Below are 19169 nucleotides of genomic sequence, written 5' to 3'. Positions count from 1 at the left end.
GGTCAGAACAGGTCAAGAACAGGTCAGAACAGGCCAAGAACAGGTCAAGAACAGGTCAAGAACAGGTCAGAACAGGTCAAGAACAGGTCAAGAACAGGTCAGAACAGGCCAAGAACAGGTCAAGAACAGGTCAGAACAGGTCAAGAACAGGTCAAAAACAGGTCAGAACAGGTCAAGAACAGGTCAGAACAGGCCAAGAACAGGTCAAGAACAGGCCAAGAACAGGTCAGAACAGGTCAAGAACAGGTCAGAACAGGTCAAGAACGGCTATTAAAGGCGATAAACGAAAATGAGTGAAAAAAATGTTAACAACAAACGGACATCGAGAAAAACTGACAAAGCAAAGAATCAACATAGTTTGGAGAGACGACAGTTGGTGAACGAACTGCATGCGCCAGCGAGAAAAAATTTTCCCCGAAGACACGTCATAGTGCGGGGATACGATGATCTGTGGCAAGCCGACATCGTCGAGATGCGTCCGTATTCTCGTTTCAACAAAGGTTACCACTACATACTCACCGTCATCGATGTGTTGAGCAAGTATGCATGGGCTGCACCACTCAAGAGTAAAGGTGGAAGGGAGACGGCTGATGCAATCGCCAAAATAATTCGAGATAGCAAGAGATGCCCGAAAAACATACAAACTGATAACGGGAAGGAATTTTACAATACCGATGTGCAACGGCTTATACGGAAACATAACATTAATCATTATTCCACATATTCGGTATTGAAGGCGTCTGTCGTCGAGCGATTCAATCGCACGCTGAAGAACGACATGTGGAAGATGTTTACGCTGAACGGAACTTACAAGTGGATTGACGCGCTATCCCGACTCGTTGCAGAATATAACGCGCGAAAACATCGCACTATCAATATGAGACCTATCGATGTTACTCCCACGATCGCTGATAGACTTTTAAATACTGTATACAACAGTATAAAAATTGCTGCTCCTGCAAAGTTTAAAGTAGGTGACCTAGTACGCGTTAGCAAATACAAAAAACTTTTCGAAAAGGGTTACACGCCAAATTGGACAACCGAGGTGTTTAAGATTGTTAAAGTGCAACATACTAATCCCGTAACATATCTACTCGAGGATTATCGCAAAAAATCTATCGCTGGAGCATTTTACGAGCACGAGTTGCATCGCGCGAATTATCCAGATGTGTATCTCGTGGAGAAAGTACTGCGCAGGAGGGGTGACGAGGTTTACGTGAAATGGTTGGGATTTGATAGCTCGCACAATTCTTGGGTACATAAAGATCATGTAATTTAATTTTATAAGAAATACAATGTATTCAATATAAAAAATATATGAAATATTTGAAATATACAAAATCTTTATTAATAGATCCTTTCCAATAGTCATTACAATATATAAAAAAAATATGAAATATACATACAAGAAAAAAAAATCACACACACACACACACACACACACACATTATATTTTATAAAGATATCTTATAATGTCCCCACGGTAACGTATCAATAGTTGTAGGTACGATATACCGCTTGTCGTCGTACGGACTTAGAGCAATTTTTGTTTCGCGAATGGTGTATACCTTGTGTAATTTTGATCTTATACACGATTGACTACGCGTTATTTCAATCTCTTCGTTCAAACACCGCGTGTAATCGTTAAACGTTATCGTTCTCGCAACAACGTTACTCTTGACACCTTTTACCTTTTTCGTATCCTTTTTACCATCCACGCGCAACGCATACATTTTTGCTCTAAGCCCGACAAATTCAGTCATTATGGTACCGTTGTTTTCATCCTTCATTAGACCCGGTACCTTTTTATTCACGAGCGGTATACCGTACGCATTGTCTATCGCATAGTCGCTCGTATCAAATCTGCTGATGTCGCGTTTCATATTCTCGTACACATCGTCGCACTCAATGTGATATATAAGACTATCCGTATCAGTGTACATGACTTTGCATCTCTCCCGATACATTGGTACCATATAATCGTGGTGAAATTCGTACAAACATATCTTGGATATATCGAGAATACACATACCTACGTAAATTGGTTTGTAGAATTTCACCTCGAGTTTACGTAATTCTACAGCGATTAGATTTTCCGAAAAAATGCTTCTGCTATGAAAATTTGGTTTTGCAATCAATGTCTCTGCGCCGTACCTTCCGTCCCATTTTGTTAAAAGTTTAACATCTACGCGATTGCGCACATTTTCCATCGTTTTGCCAAACACTGCATTATTCATTAGTTTGTACAAATTTTTTTCAAAATCATTTTTTGCCAGTGTTCTAAATTTTGTGTTGAGTTCTATATAAGTACGGAGCCACGGAGATTGAGTGAATTGTAATATACGATGAATTTTTGTAACACGAAGACCGTGACGTGAACATTGCTGCAGGTTGCGGTAGTGTATCACGTAACGCTTCTTATCGTATACGGTTGCGAGAAGCTTGCCCTCGCGCTTGCCGGGTGGTTTGTCGTGTGTCGGACAAAACGGTAGGTCAGTGTGCGAATCGTGAAGATGCTGCGGATACTCGAGATCGACTTCGAGGATGTAGCCTGTAGACGAATCGAGCGCGATCGATGATACATCAAAATTGGAAACATTATCGACCCACTGAAAATCGGCGTAGGGCAATGGTTGACACATTGCCCATCCGTATAAATTATTAACATCGAAATACATCAAGTACGTTGATGGTTTTGATAAGTCATACGACTGCATGTACTTGTTATTAGCACGCGCGTACCTGTTGGAACATTGACTCAGACCACCGCGTATACCTCGTTCGATAAACATAACCATGTCAATGTCTGTGAGTAATTCAAATATAATTTTCGTATACTTTAACATGGCGTCCCACGTGTAACCGGGAAGAGTATAGTAATACGCGGGGTCGAGTCCATAACTCTTGATACAACTCTCTCGGAAATTTTCAAAAATGTCTGCTAATAACAAAACATCGATTTTTAAATACAGATCGCTATATTCGCCTAGCGTTCGAATGGAGAATCGCTTCCACACAATCTCAGCGTGCGCGTAATCGCTCTCAGATACTGTGTTACCTGTCAAGGAACTGTAAAATGATTCTCGTGATGGTAAACACGCATCTTGCAATTTATCTACGCAGTCAATGTACTCGTACGGGAAGACACCTTTTCTTGTTAATAAATTGAAATCTTCGGCGGATAAATTTTTATATTCCGATTGTAAAATTTTGAGTTTATCCTTGCTCAGAAAAGACGCCAATTTGTCGAGACTTGTTGTGAGAAATTTATATGAATCTATGAAACGTAATTTAATGTGATTTCCCGGTTTGTTTTTCGTACCTTTAACATGTTTTGTAAATGAAATATATTTTTCTTTTGTTATCGGAAGTAAATCGATTCCCCCTTCGAACGCTGTGGCTATTTCCTCGATTATAAAGTGAGAATCATAACCAGATAAATTGTGAAATACTATTGGAATGCAAAAAGATTCTTTGTAATTTAGATTGCAATTTGAATGCGCGGGACCTCTGTACCGCCCGGTCAAATGACAATGATCGCGTACGCGCGTATCATCTTCTACGAATGGTTTCTCACATATATGACACTGAGTCGCACTTCGAAATTCTTTCCATTCATTTTGCGTTAAATTTACCATGGGGACATTGGTTGTTAAAATATTTTCTACATGTTGCGCCAAATTTTTAAGTTCGTCGGTGAACCATGCAACGCAATTGGCTTCGCGACGAGAATGATACGCGGATAACGAATTATCGTACGAGCAATGTACATAATAAGCTATACTAAATACTTGGTGATGTTGATAAAAATTTTCTTCTTCTTTTTTCACCAAAACGCACTCCAGGTCGGCGTACACGACGAAAGGTAGTCGCTCCTTCCTGTTGTAGTTGGTAAATGCGAGCCACTTATCCTTATCGCTCGGTAATCGGATAGCGCAGTCGTTCATCTTTCCACAGTCTACTGTATGTGATTGCAATTTCTCGACCGAGTGAAAATAGTGCATGCATCTGTAAAATAAAAGTTAAAATTTTTATATCCTTGTTTTAAATATTTTTAGACAGTTTTATTAAATATACATACCGATCGCAGATATATTTTTTAGTCTTGTGTTTGCTGAGTTGCATACTAACAAGTCTAGATAGATTCTTGATCCATGCAAAATGTCCGATATCTTGCGCATCTTGCACGTAGAGCAAGTTGACGTGCTTGTCTCTCTTTTGCTCCGTAAGGTGAATAGGGATAATGTTTTCATTTTCAAAACTGTACACGTTGATTGAAATGTCATTATAAATTTCAAATTTTTTAATTTGATTAAGAGTGACTGGAAACTCAATATCTTGGAGATTTAGTACTGTTGTATAATGCGGGTACGATGATTGTCGGTGTGCGCATCTTTCAGCTGGATACAGAGCAGCCACTACCGCCCACGCAAAACATGCATTGTCTTTAGATTGCACGTTAACCACTGCGCGTTTCATTATTATCTTTCGCGATAATTGCACGTAACATCCGGCGCGCATAGGATTATATTTATTTATATTTACAGTCAAATTTAGTATACGCGATAATGCCCATCCGCTATCGCGTTCCTGAAATTCTTCGAGCGATGCAAGGATTAGCTCGACGACTCGCCGCTCATACCACTCGCGTAAATCGGATGTATGTAAGAGTTCACAGTTTCTCGTATTGATTGATTTATTGGCATGCTTATCGCCCGCCACAAACTCGCCGTTAAACACTGTATTCACTTTCACACTGTTATGTTTTTGCATAACGTCTCGCACGTGCTCGAGCACAATGTCACTCGCATCTTCCAAAAATTGACGAAGTTCGATGTGATTATAATTTATAACCGCACCAGTCAAGATGCGGCTCTCAAACGCCGTATCAATCTCTCGCCATATGAGTCTCTCCGAGTTATTTTCACTACTATAATCACCACCACTGGGTATAAACTGTCTCTGCAATCGAGTTTTTGCACCCTCGAGTCGCGCAATTCTTGTCACCAAAGATTGTCTATTTCCGATCGAGAGTCGCGGACGCTTGACACGGCTGCGTTCTTCAAGCTCTTCGATAAACTCCTCGCAATGCTGCAGCCATCCAAAATATTCACCCAATGTGGTGACTTGGTGGGAACGTTCCAACAAGTCGCGTTCTTTCTGCTGCACGTTTTCCATTTTTTCTCTCTCTATTTTGGTGTGCAAACATAACACATATTACGCGACATTATTATATGTAATAAAATTTGACAGCTACTGCACCATCGCATATCCACCTCATCGAGCGATGTAACTTTATGTCTCCGTATTTCGTATATTAATCCGATGTCATCTCGAAAGGTGTCCATACACGAAGCACAGAGAGCTAGAGCACCACCCGTTGAATAATAAAAGTGTATGGCGCAAATCTTACGTTGATTTTGCGCACGGAGTTGTTCATTTTCTACTACGTTATCGTCAAAATCGGTATTACTGCAATCACTAATATAATTACTATCGTCCGACAACGCATGCTCTTCGTCTGACGACTCGTCTATTATCGCTTCGAAATTAATATTTTCCATTTATTCACTATTCACTATTCACTGTCACTAACAATTCTAATGCCTGATAGTAACCACTCAATTTTTTTTTTTCCACAGCTTCCTCTATGCCCTTTCAAATCGTACTATGGTTTGACGGGGCTCTCATTCTTCTTATATTTCGCCTAATGCTGTCTTAACACATCCTACCGAACGTCAACGCTTTTGCATCTATAAAAACGTTCCGACATGTTCGTCGCAGCGTTGGCCAAAAATTTCTATTGCTTTCCCACGACTTTTATGGCTTCTAAAATGTCCCCCGGCTATAAATCAACCATAAAGATAAACACCTTGCAGTTGCAGTTCTTTCCTTAAAAATTTCGGAAGATGTTTCGCTCCAGTTTCATGGGAGATTTTCCGCGAGGGTGCAAAGCTGCCGAACGCCGGCGCTTAAAATCTCTTCTTTCCATAATATTCTAATGGTCATAAAATGAACATAAAAATTAGAAAAAAAGAAAAAAACACTTTTATGGTTTCTAAAATGTCCCCCGGCTATAAATCAACCACAAAAATAAACACCTTGCAGTTGCAGTTCTTTCCCTAAAAATTTCGGAACATGTTTCGCTCCAGTTTTATGGGAGAGTTTCCGCGAGGGTACAAAGCTGCCGAACGCCGGCGCTTAAAATCTCTTTTTTCCATAATATTCTAATGGTCATAAAATGAACATAAAAATTAGAAAAAAAGAAAAAAACACTTTTATGGTTTCTAAAATGTCCCCCGGCTATAAATCAACTACAAAAATAAACACCTTGCAGTTGCAGGTCTTTCCCTAAAAATTATGGAACATGTTTCGCTCCAGTTTCATGGGAGATTTTCCGCGAGGGTACAAAGCTGCCGAACGCCGGCGCTTAAAATCTCTTTTTTCCATAATATTCTAATGGTCATAAAATGAACATAAAACTAGAAAAAAAAAAGGTTTTACGACTTCTAAAATACCCCCGGCTATAAATCAACCGCAAAGATAAACAGATCTACTTTCGAACGTGTGTAGGACCCTCCCCCCCCCCCTTTCCCTAATATCAGACCCCTCGCGCCTCCCAGATACCCCCGTCCCCACACCCCCCTCAACGCCCCATGGCTTAGAATCCCCACTATAACACTACTTTAACTGATGGACAGACTTTTGTTAAAAGTTTTCAAACAAAAAGTGGACCAAGAGTATTAAGCTTTGATAAAGCGTTACAATGTTCAATTAATAATGATCATTGTCCAAAAGGTGTGACTCAACGAAGCTATGAAGTCCAAGTCTGTTAAAAGTTAGTAAAACCTCACATCCGAAGTAAATCAATAATGTGTAAGCCTTGCACAGTTGATACGTGTGGTCAATCTTAAACAGAAATCATAGATAGAATGAGGTCACCAATAAAATTTAGGAAAAAGAACAAGATAGCAACACCAGTAAATTCTAATACTTCTAGTTCAGTAATTGTATCTTCTTCGACAAATGTTTCAAGTAGATATCAACTTACATCTGGAAGCGAATACAAATTATTAAGTAGTGAAGAAGAAGAGCAGCAAAAACAATTCAAAGAAGCACCCCTAAATGTAACAAGATATTTTATTAGCATAGATCTAAGAAAATATATTGGAATCGATGTCAAATAGTTGTGGATTATTCATTTATTACATTTATGTACTCAATGTAATATTAATGATATTAAACTAACATTAATGAAAATTAGAATAAACGATACTTTTAATAGATTAGGTTTGTCAACTTCACAAGCTAGCAGAATATTCATATTCCAAATGAAATTGAACTTATATTTCAAATATAGTCGACGAATAGCAATTTAACATTTAAAAAAAGGATAATAGAATACGCTGAAGCAAATCAGCTTAATAGCCAGCTACATGAATTACTGAATAGAAAAGTTCGCACACATTATCAATTTATCAATTAAGCTTTAACTCAAAGATTCAACTGATAATTTTATTATATACGCAAAAGAAAAACTATAGAGTTATACAAAAAAGCAGAAAAAAGATTAAAAAACTAAAAGAATGTTAAGGCATAAGTTTATATTACGATTAAAATTACAAATAATTTCGTCTAAAACTTTTATATTTTAACATATCGAATTCTAACCTTCAAATGCAGCACAATCAAGACATTTTATACTTTTAACTGTTTCTTCTTCTTCATCGATTATTAATTTCACTGTATAATCTTTGCTCGAATACAATGTTCAAGGTAAATTCTCCCTTTCAGTGTGCAAATTGAATTTTTACGTTTAACAGAGACATAGCCTATCGCAGAGTCTCCATAATTTTCTCTTGAAAACCTGTAATATATACAATATATAAAATTTCAAAGAAATTACTATTTCGACATACAAAATGTATGTATTATACTTACAAAATTGTTTTTACTCTTCTAATTTCAGGAGCATTGTATCGTTCATCTGTCATAAAATACTCCCAAACCATAAATATACTTATTTTCGGTAGATTAGAAGAATCTGCTTTCACAAATCCCGAATCTAATTTCTTTGGTGGCATATTGTTTTTATTCAGATTGAAACAATTTTACCTCTCGTAATTCGTAATATATGAAAGAAGTACGACGCAAGTTGTCTGTAGCGTAGTGAAGTGTGACGTCACGCACTGTCAGCCAATTAAAATTGTTTTCCCTCCACGTCGAAAAATTCAGATGTTTTTAATTTTTAATTTTATTTTTTCTACTTAATAAATTATGGAAATCATAAATAAAAAGGACGAATAGATTTGTAATATCATTTACTTTATATTTAAATGCAAAAAAGTGTAAGATTTTTTTTTTATGCAAATTCCCTATTATATAGTAGGTATTTATAATATATATAATATAATATATATTAATTATCAGCTGGTATTTTACCATGAATATCCTAATATTTATTAAGATAATTATTATATAATTAATTATAGCTATTGTGTAGTGTTTACAGTAGTTTTGCAGTACACAGGAACATTCCTTTTTTATCTTACTTTTTTCGAAAAAATAACATTGGGTGAATGTGAATAGCCACAAAAGAAATAAACGGTATGTACTATTGCATGTCAGAACAGTCTTTGAAGTCTTGTAACATGCAAAAGAAGAGAATGTTAGGGAAAAGCTATAATTATGGTTCGTCTGCGATATTTTGGATGAATACTTATATGTATATGATTTTGGGTGATTACTTATAATTCCCGTCTATTACGTTGTATTTAGGAGGACAATGAACAAATGTGCGCAACTGGCTTATTAATTTTGCAACGAAATTGATGTTATTTATTATACATGAATATTATTTGCCGGGAAAAGTTTACTTTGAAGCTAGTACGATATATTTACGGTTAGTTCGCTATATGCCTTCGACTTACGTGGATGTCAAAGAGACTATGCAGGTACAGAGAGAAATTAACTATAACATATAGTATATAACGATGAGACCTTTATATTAATTTTTTGAAGGATGTAAATATCTATAAAGTACAATAGATTTATATATGTCTATAATATATATATTAATATATATGTGCGATATCTTAATTATTTTTGTTGATATTTTGTTAATAGTACAGTAAAAGTATTTAATCAATGACAGTTATGCATATAATAACTCCAAAAAGATGTTAATCTGCGTTTATAACTTTCCTTTTTTTCAGACTGTCAATTTTGTTCAAGCGTCAAACATAATAACTTGGAATAAATGGTTTTTGACTATTTTGGGGTTGTGGCCACTTAAAGTGAATCAATCTCTATTCATATTCTTCAGCGTTTACATGATAATTTATTGCGTTATGGGAGTGCGCCATTTGATCAAGTATTATAATCAACCGGAACGTATTGTTGCGAATTTAACGGATAATATTTTGTTAACAATGATATTGGGAAAAATGTTCATATGCAAACGCAGTTGCAAAATAATGGCCAAGTTTCTAAAAGCTATTGAGAACGATTTCTTGCCAGAAACTTACAGTGGTGCTCAGGAGAAAATGGCATTTCTGTATTATAATCACATAGGACTGACATTTATAAAAGTTTCCATCAGTATATCAACATTTACGGCTATATTATACTACTTCAGAACATTTTTTAATAATTGGAGCGCAAGTAAGTATACAATGTATATTTTCCTGCGCGAAATTTAACGCTGTATTTCATAACAGTTTATAAAATATTATCTGTGATTTATATATTGTCAAGTCATTATTTTTCTTCAAAAACGGTTGTATTGAGTAGATATATTCTATATCATATTCTATAACTCCTTAATTCAATACTTTAAAAAATACTGCAGCAAAAAGATTTTGCATAATTAGTTTTCATTTTCTTATATAATTATAATTTTTTTATAAAATTATAATTTTAGGATTAATTAAATTATTTATTATTATTTTATTTTATTAGTGTTTATTAATTTTTTTATTTATGTTGTTTTTTTAATTTTTATCAAAATATTTTAATATTTTATTATTTTGTTAGAGAGATATATTATTAAAAAAGCAAAATGTAGTATAACATTCTAAGTACATTAATAATAGTTAAGTATCAATGTTTTTATTAAAATTATTAGAGAATGGAATAATCATAAAGCTTTTAAATTTTTAAAAAGAAAAAAATAGTTTATTTTATATAACATTATAATATATGTACAATACTTTATTGATAATAAATATTACTCAAATATATTTTTTTGATTTTGATAAATTTTAGATATATAATTTAGGTTAAAGTGAGAGATACTATATTTTTATTTATTTTCTAATGTCCAGTAAGAGGATGAAAAATGTCAGTTTGTATTTTTCTGAACAAATGCTATCGAACAATAAAAAATATGAAAAAAATTAGATAAAAATTTTGTGGTTTTTAATGTACTTTAGAACAATATAATTGACGATTTAAAAAAATGTCATATTTTTTAAAATTGTTTTCTTTAAATTTTAAAAATTCAAAAATTTGTCTAATAATAAAAATTAAAGTTTATTTAACATTACAGTCAATCACATATGGAACAGTTATTCAACAAAATTATTTTTTGAAATGAGCTAAAATACTTCTATACCATTATACATGTTCCATTTATGTTGATCTTATGACGTTCGCTGCTTATATCGATAATCTTTTTCATAATCTAGTGAAGAAAACAATGAGTTATCAATAAATAAACATTTACATTTATTACATTATATTTATGCATTACAATTTATATATTTATATATAATAATATATTTTGTATAAGAATTTATAATAATTTACATATTATGCATTTATATATTATACTTATTTATTTATATTTATATTTTTATTAATAAATCATGTATTTATAATAAATATATAATTTATACAGCGTGGACCAATAACTATTAGCACCTTAAATATCTTCGAATCTGTAAGGTCTAGAAGAAAATCTGTAGAATTAAAATTGCACGATACAAAGGGGGCTATTATATGTCAATAAAAACTTTTGTCCAGCAGGCCGATAAAAACTTTTGTGGAGGCGCTTCGTAGATATGAAGGTCATTTTTTCATTTTTTTAAATGAGTTCGGTATGTTTTTTTTTTAATAACATGATAGAAGAGCTGAAAACAAGTTCAGAATTATGAATTTGTTTTTGCATACAAAGTCTTACTAATCTTTTTTAATGTCTTTAAAGAGGCTAAAAAGAGAATCAAATTCAACTCTTTCACTTTCTTGGCAATTATTCTTACCATTAATTCTTATCATTTCTTAATTTTATTGAGCTACATATTCAAATCCTACATTACATCCTTTATTTAAATCTATGCCATTTATAATATACTATACGATTCCAAAACAATAAATGGTGTATTCATTTCATTTCGCGGATTAATGGATGAATAATACCGACTGCTAACTCTGGGTAAATCTTTGTGAATACCAAATGGACCTAAAGATAATAGAAGATTGATTACATTACTATAGCCGTTTTGATAAAATTAAAGATATTTACACAAGTTATTTAAATCATACGAATATTTTAACGTATTCAGGTATTATTTTATTATTGAAAATACAGATCTTTTATGTAACTGTCTCAAGAATGAATAAGAATAAATATTTTATTACCGAAAATACATAGATTTATCTACAATGGTGAAACGCAGTGAGGTTTCTCTTTAGTTCAGATTAAATTCCATACGAACATCAGTCTTTAATAGTACCTCGTTAGTGAGTTCTCACAAGACTAAGACTATCGTCTTATATGTTATGTAGTTATATCTATAATTATTCTAATTATAAGGATAATTATAGATATAACTACAGAAAGACGATAGTCTTAGTCTTGTGAGTTGGTAACTAAATTGTGAATATTGGGCAAATAAATCATATTTCACAAGATCCTTCTATAATGTGACAATTCTCTATCACTTCCTGAACAAAAGTCAATATTCTAAAATAAAAGAATAATATTTCACTGGCTCAAAAATATAAAAAATATAAAAATTGATTTTTTTCAAAGATGTTTTTAATTCCTTTAACGGTTATTAAAGAATAAATTAAAAAATATGTGTTTCTCTGAATCTACTAAAGAGATTGGCAATTAATAATTGACAACTAATTTACTCAAAAGTTGCTAGCAAATTGGCATCAATTGTGTCCACATTAGTGATCAACAGGCAAAGCCTATCACAAAATCCGACAGCAGATTGGCGACAGAAACCAAACAGGATCTATACACGCGCCATCTATTAATAGCTTGATAATACGGTCTATAACAAACAGAGATATATGTAATGGAGGATAGCACTGGTCTAAACTAGAGACCTAGATATATCAGAGAAACTCCAACTTTACCTTTTCCCTGTCATCCGACCGTCATCTTAGGTACCACTCGCCTGATGTATTATAGATTTTGGTATGTCATACGAAAATATTATCAGTGCAGAAGTTATACAATACATCTATGCGTTTTTTTTACATATGTATATATATTATGTATTGTAGTTTAGTATATGTTTAAGTTTGCATTAATTTTTATGTTAAAAATAAAATAATGAAATATAATATATACGTCATGATTTTAAAGTTAAGGTGTTTGTTATTTATAAGGTTATCCACACTCTATTTTAGAGTAGCACGTTTAACTGTTAAATCATGCTGATTTGTTTCTAAAATTCTTGATGTTACTTAACACATAAAAAGATATTTCTTCTTACAATCTTCTCTTATTAGAACTGTTTTTATGTTCTTCTTGTATTCTTTTCGATTTTACCGCCGCCATTGTCATTTTAGGTACATAGCACTAATCAAAAACGCAGACGCCGTTGGCGTTTCTTTGGTATATAGAACTCTAGTCTAAACATGCTATAGCAATCATCTATCCATAGTAGTAATAAAATAAAATAACTGTCGTAAGGCACAACTCAGGCTCTTTCATCCTGATTTTTAGTTATTGGGAATATAACCTTTCGCTTTCCTAGTATTCTTATCACCTGAGCTGTTCAGATTTCATGCTTAATGCTATTTAGACATAATGATAAAGATATACGACTCTAGAGCGACACGTTTGAAGTTTTACTTAATGGATGTAGCGTGAGTCACTGCATGACTCTAGAGTAATCTTACTCTTTAGTTGAGCCAGAAAGCAGGATCTGCAATTATTTAATAGAATAATAATTTGATATTTATAAAAGCTCTTAAAGCTCTTGTGTCTTCATTGCAGCCATATTGAATTATGTCACAAGCGAGATATTACTACCCTGTCCAAAAAGTATCCGATCTTACAAGTGTTAGATCCGGAGAAAAAATAGCTTATCTTTTAATTTTTAACTCTAATTTTAATTCGAAGTAGGCTTTCACACACTTAGTCCAGTGGTTCTTCCATTGCTGGAAACATTTTTGGAAGTCCTGTTTTGAAATAGCTATCAGCTACGCCTCGCTTTTTCAGAATACTCTTCTTCAAATCGAGTTTCTTTCAGTGGTATCTTTAGCTTAGAAAACAGCTAGAAATCAAAGAACCATATATAAAAAATAAAGAACCTGGCAAACATACAAATTCTGTTCTTGATTAAGAAACCAGTTAAATCATTTTTTAACGCTCAACGCATTTTGTCACGAAATCAAAATGCGCCGAATGCACCTACATATTAACCAACTATAAATATCGGTTACCAGATCTTGAATTATTCAACTAGCAACACTACAGAAAATCATGCATGTACAGTAAGGTCCACTATCGCATTATAACAGATTTGGCTTACAAGAAAAAAATGAGGTACTTTTTAAATAGGGTAGTACATGAATTTTTTCTTATAAAATACATTGAAATAAAAATAAACTTTTTAAATGTGATTACTCGTATTTGATAACATGGATTAGTAAAATCACTAAAAACTTCTTTTTTGTTGTGCAGCATTAATAAATGATTGTGTTATTCATTTGCATTTATTCTACATTTTCAATGAAAATGGATTTTATAGTGATTGACCAAGACTTACAGCTATTTTTTAATTTATAAAAAAAGAGTTTTTAGCATATTTTACTATTCTATATTGTAACGGGTCCGCTTTCTCGACAGGCGTGTGGATAACTCCATCGGGATCAGGGCTCGAGCAAAGGGTTGCGAATGAACGTAGTCAAGTTTAGAAATTAGACTAGATTTATTGTGTCTTGTGAAAAGTACAGTGTTTGTGTATGTGTGACTGAATGCACGCGTGAAAGCGCGAGTGAGTGTAAATTGTAAAAACGCAGCGTGAATATAAGGTGTCGGTTGTATGTACCTCGAATACACGAGTTACGGATGTATCTCGATTGTGCGAGAATTAAATCGCCGTTGTGGTGTTTATAATTGCGCTTACGTTTGTGTATATCAGTGTGTGTCGAGGTAAACAGTGCGGGCGGCCGGTGTTTTGACGCGGGCCTTTGGAATGTGTTTTTCGATGTCTGGCGCTTTGGCCGCGGAGATTTAAAGGGCCGGCTCGAGATAGAGTCTCGAAAGATATCGCAAGATTCTCATTCGTTAATCGCGGGTAAAATTTCGGCGTGCACGAGTTCGTATATGCTATGGTTACAGATAGACGGTTGAAGTCCGCGGGTGTCTCGCGGTGTGGGATATGTATGAGTTAGTTCGTAAGTTGCGTTGTTTGGTTCTTTTTAACGCGGCAGGATTGTCGGTGGTGAGGAGAGGTCTGACGGACAACGAGAATGCTCATCGGAGGCGGCGCACTCTCCACCCCGTGACTTGTAGGGCCGTCAGTTTCCGGACGGTTGGATAGTGACTGCTGAGAACGCTCAGCGGAGGCGGAGTACTCTCCATCCCGTTTCAATCGGTCGGAGGTGATTCAAGGATCGCTCTGGAAAAGCCGAAAACTCTCGGCAGCGACTGAGTACTCGATCGCTGTATTTGCAGGCGGTTGATCGGATTCGGAAGCTTCCTTGAGCGAAACCCGCTGTAGGAAATCAGATCGGGATCTGGTCTGGATTACGTTGCGGTGGCTCTTTTTATTCGGGCTGATTTGCCCTTCTCTCATCGACAGGTTTCCCCTTCCAGAACAATTATTTAACGATAATTGTTCTGGAAGGGGAAACTTGTCGATGAGAGAAGGGCAAATCAGCCCAAATAAAAAGGGCCATCGCAACGTAATCCAGAACCCCTTCCAGAACAATTATCGTTAAATAATTGTTCTGGTTCGTTAAAAATTTCGAACGGCGTTGCGACCTCGGGATATTCCGCGTTCAGTCGGCGGAGTTCGGGGCCTCGGCGAGCATTGATAGCTTGTTGCGTGCTCGGGCGTTTACGGAGACGGTCGGACGGTACCCGAGCGGAACTTACTCTCGCTCGCCGAGATTCGTCGGTCGCAACGGCCGCGAATGTGTTAAAGATTAAAAAGGGCGCACCGCACCTCCGCTCTTGCCCGACCGGTGTTCGCCGGACTTCCGACGGATGGATGGTTGGGTATAATAAGTAAATAGTAACGGAGGGTGCCTCGTTACAATATTATCAAATACGAATAATCGCATTTAAAAACATTTATTTATTTTAATGTGTTTTCATTAAAAAGCTCATAATTTCTCGATTTCGAACAATTGATTTGTCAATAAATATGTCATATTAATATATTAATGTATAAATATTAATATATAAATAAATAGTAAAATTGAATATTACCTACAGATGCATAAATATTACCAATGAATAATAAATTTCTTTTCTTTCATAAATATAACATCCTGTCTCGTAGTATAGCAAATGTGATTAGTACAATTTAATTAAATAAATACAATACAATAAATGAACCAGTTAAATAGCTCAAATCTATATGATGCAGCAAGAACCTTTTACCTTGATGGAATCTTACCACTTTGGTTTATTCGGTTGCAACCGAGAGTCCGAGCTTTCGAATCCTGTCCAATATTAGTTTGTGAATTGGCTCTAACGCCAGCTGGGCCGAGCTTGCTATGGCTGTTATAGCCCTGGTTACTTTACCTTTTATGTGGCTGTGCCGTTACTAAGCTGCGTTGCCTAGCAACAACCGCAACGCCGTCGACTAGCACCGCAACCCCACTCTGCGGTTGCAAGGCGCGAGTGGGAGGCACTGGCCGATATAATCAGGGTCGGCCAGCGCATCGGCACTAATCTCAAATCTCGAGATACCGGAACCTCCGAGTGCTCTTGAAGGCAAACGGCAAGCCCTATAATATCCTATTCTACAGTGGGTCTTGGGAACGAGAGCTCTCGTTCTCTGCCGAACGCTGCCGATGACCCGTCCATCTGCTTCAACAAGCGCTCTCGTTGAACACCAGATAGCCGGTCTTAGGAGTGAGTGTTCTCACCCTCCGCCGAACGCATTCAGTGTTTGATCCCTCCATAAATCGCAAGCGCTCTGTGCTCACCACGACTTATAAGGAGAGCTCTCTGCTTAGCATCGCTACCACGAGTGCTCTCGTATCAACGAGCCATAACGACCCTGAGGAAGTGCTCTTCCTCGATCGGCCGCTGACAGAACTGCTGTCTTTCAAAAACAATCGTTACCGCTAGCCTACGGGCTACAGTTGCCTCTCCGGAAGCTTATTAGAGTTAAGCTTGTGTTTGTCCTTCTAGCGTAAGTCAGTGTTGTGCACGTCCACTTACAAAGAGATGACGCCAATTTGGAAATCGTTTTTTTAATTAGTCTTAGCGCGTTCGATAGATTAAAGGTAGGGGATAAAAACCCTAAAGAGATTTGGATGAATGGGCCTTAGTTTAAAAGAAATCGCAAAGTAAAGTTAGGCTCATGGGGCTCGGCTCCACATAAGCAGTAAGGTTAGACTGTTTAACAAGAAGGCGGCGTAGCCAAAAACATTCTTTTCCGAATATCATTATGGAAACTCGTATAAAGACAGACGATGTAACAATAAAAAGCAGCCTTCACTTTTGTTAGATCCTTTACCTTAAGAAATTTTTATCCGTAATATTGTGAAAGCATGACAATATTTTATACCACATGATAAAATGTTTTTACTATATATACATTTTGTGGACAAACATTTATATATTGTGTGAAAAATATAAGTACTATATGATTGCAAAACTGATTTTGTTTCATATTTAAACAGCCTTAAAATTTCATTAATTTAAAAAAAAGGAATTTATTTAAAAAAATAAATAATGAGTAAAAAAGTATTTATTATATACCTTACATTAAAAAAAAACGAAGCAGCGGGAATGCTCGCCATCGACGCAAAAAATATCGGGACAGGAGCCCCAGTTCTCTCGGCTACGCCGCCTTCTTGCCAAACAGTTTATCTTACCGCTTATGTGGGACCGAGCTCCGTGAGTCTAACTTTGCTTTGCGATTTCTCTTAAACTAATGCCCATTCACCCATATCCCTTTAGGGTTTTTATCCGCTACCTTTAACCTATCGAACGCGCTAAGACTCATTAAAAAAGCGATTTTCAAGTTGGCGTCATCTCCTTGTTAGAGTAAGATCTGTTAGTGTCCTAGAGTAAGACCTTTCCCGCATTTTGGCGCCCTACCGCCGCTACTTATACACTCCCTTGTAAATATCTGCGACCGCTACCTGTGCCTTGTAAATAGTTATCATCTGTATCTGTGTGAACAAATAAAACCCGTAAGATCAACCTGTATAGTTACTGCGAGTGAGAGTCTCCCCTCTCCCGAACTCTAGAACCAGCGAGCCGATCCGTGGCAGTCGGAAAAAGTGATCCGTTACATACGATAGAGAATTCTATCCACTTATCAGACAGTCATCAAGGGTTTTCCGCAGGTATGGGGAAAATCTTTTCCGTTTTAACGTCACTCTAATTATTTTCTAGGAGATGGAGTAAACGCATTTTTAACATCCAAACCAATCGCCATGACCACGCCGCCAGCCTGGATAGTCGCTTTAATTATGTCTAGCACTAGCTTTAACGCGTCATACGTTGACCTACCAGGACGAAATCCAAACTGGTGCTCCGAAAGGGATGATCTAGAGTTCTCGGACATCTATTTTTTCATTCAACTATTATTCTCTCAAAAGCCTTCTCAAGATCATTCAGCAGACAGATAGGACGAACCTTTGGGACAGACTAGGGACCCGTCACTGAACCAAGTTTAGGTATTCATATGAGCCTGGTGGTTTTCCATGTCTTTGGGAACATTCCTTCCCGTAGGAATCTTGTATACATTTTCGTATTTTTCCAGCATTTCATCAGGTGTTTTCCTAAGAACCGACATAGAGTTTCCATCCAACCCAGGGGCAGAATTGCCAGCGGGTCTTTTCCTGAAGACAGCAGTCATCTCCCTATTTCGCATAATGCATTCAGTTCTTCGTTTAACTGAAAAGTTCCTGGGCTCCTCGGTTCGCTAGTTGAAAAGAGAGATGAGACCATGGCTACTGCTGCTCGTCGATAGCCTTTGATCGCGGTTGAGACGCCAGTCTGAGTTTACTGAGAACGAGTTTATATGGAAGTTTCCATGTGTCCTCCTTTATGCTATCTATCAGCTCTGGCCACTTTCTAACTTTGGATCTTAAAACCTTAATTTCTTTAATTTCTTGGTTGTGCAAAAGTTTAACTGCAACCGCGCTAGTCCCGCTTCTTCCTCCGCCGAACGAGAACGCCTCCTTAATAATTTTTCCCAAGCTCTCTTCGTTTTTATATTCTCTCGCTTTTTTATACTTCTCTCATCTTTATAGCTCTCTTCGTTTTTCTTCTTAACTCGGTCAGTTGGTCGTTCCATCAATATGCTTGTTTTCTATTCCAAGTGTTGGTTGACCTGGGAGTACTCGCGTCGCACGCACCTTTCAAAGAGCGTTGGACTCAGCACGCGTATTGTTCCACGGAGACTGAATCTGAATCTAATTGTTCGTCCCCGTACCAAATCAGGGCAGCGTAAAATTTGTCCCCATCCATTTTCTCCTAAAACAACTTTATGAATTTACAATTGTTCCGGCACGATTGGGTTCTCTTATCTCTGATCTTACACATGATATATTGGTGATCGGAAAGGGTTAGTTGATCGACCATTACCTTCCATTCCGTTATATATTGTATCATGTCTGCAGAGGTCCACGTAAGGTCGACGATAGAGATGCCCTGAGGCTGGACATACGTGGTTCTGCGCCAAAGTTCATGATTCGGAGGTCAAATTCTGCAGCCCATTTTTTCAGTA

At 36.1% G+C, this 19169-nt stretch overlaps 2 protein-coding genes across 2 annotated transcripts in view; one reads left to right on the top strand and one right to left on the bottom strand.

Annotated features, from left to right (window-relative positions):
• Positions 1 to 4044: 4044 nt before the first annotated feature.
• Positions 4045 to 5851, bottom strand: LOC140672569 (uncharacterized). The gene has a single exon (XM_072904820.1). It carries the CDS (start codon positions 5176 to 5178, stop codon positions 4045 to 4047), a length of 1134 nt encoding a protein of 377 aa, XP_072760921.1. The 5' UTR covers positions 5179 to 5851.
• Positions 5852 to 8925: 3074 nt separating this feature from the next.
• LOC140672455 (odorant receptor 4-like) overlaps positions 8926 to 19169 on the top strand; it is a 60020-nt gene continuing 49776 nt past the window's right edge. Inside the window, exons 1-2 of the mRNA XM_072904633.1 lie at positions 8926 to 8954; positions 9216 to 9663. Coding sequence (XP_072760734.1) covers positions 8949 to 8954; positions 9216 to 9663 — 454 coding nt within the window. The 5' untranslated portion in view covers positions 8926 to 8948. The remainder of the gene's footprint in view (positions 8955 to 9215; positions 9664 to 19169) is intronic.

Source organism: Anoplolepis gracilipes, chromosome 13 (assembly GCF_047496725.1).
Source record: "Anoplolepis gracilipes chromosome 13, ASM4749672v1, whole genome shotgun sequence".
NCBI classification, from domain to species: Eukaryota; Metazoa; Arthropoda; class Insecta; order Hymenoptera; family Formicidae; genus Anoplolepis; species Anoplolepis gracilipes.
Note: the sequence above shows the minus strand (reverse complement) of the source record. Positions and strands in the feature narration are given on the sequence as shown.

What these genes read in the sequence shown, in the direction of transcription:
- LOC140672569 (XM_072904820.1), bottom strand. Translation starts at nt 5,178, where the DNA reads ATGGAAAACGTGCAGCAGAAAGAACGCGACTTGTTGGAACGTTCCCAC.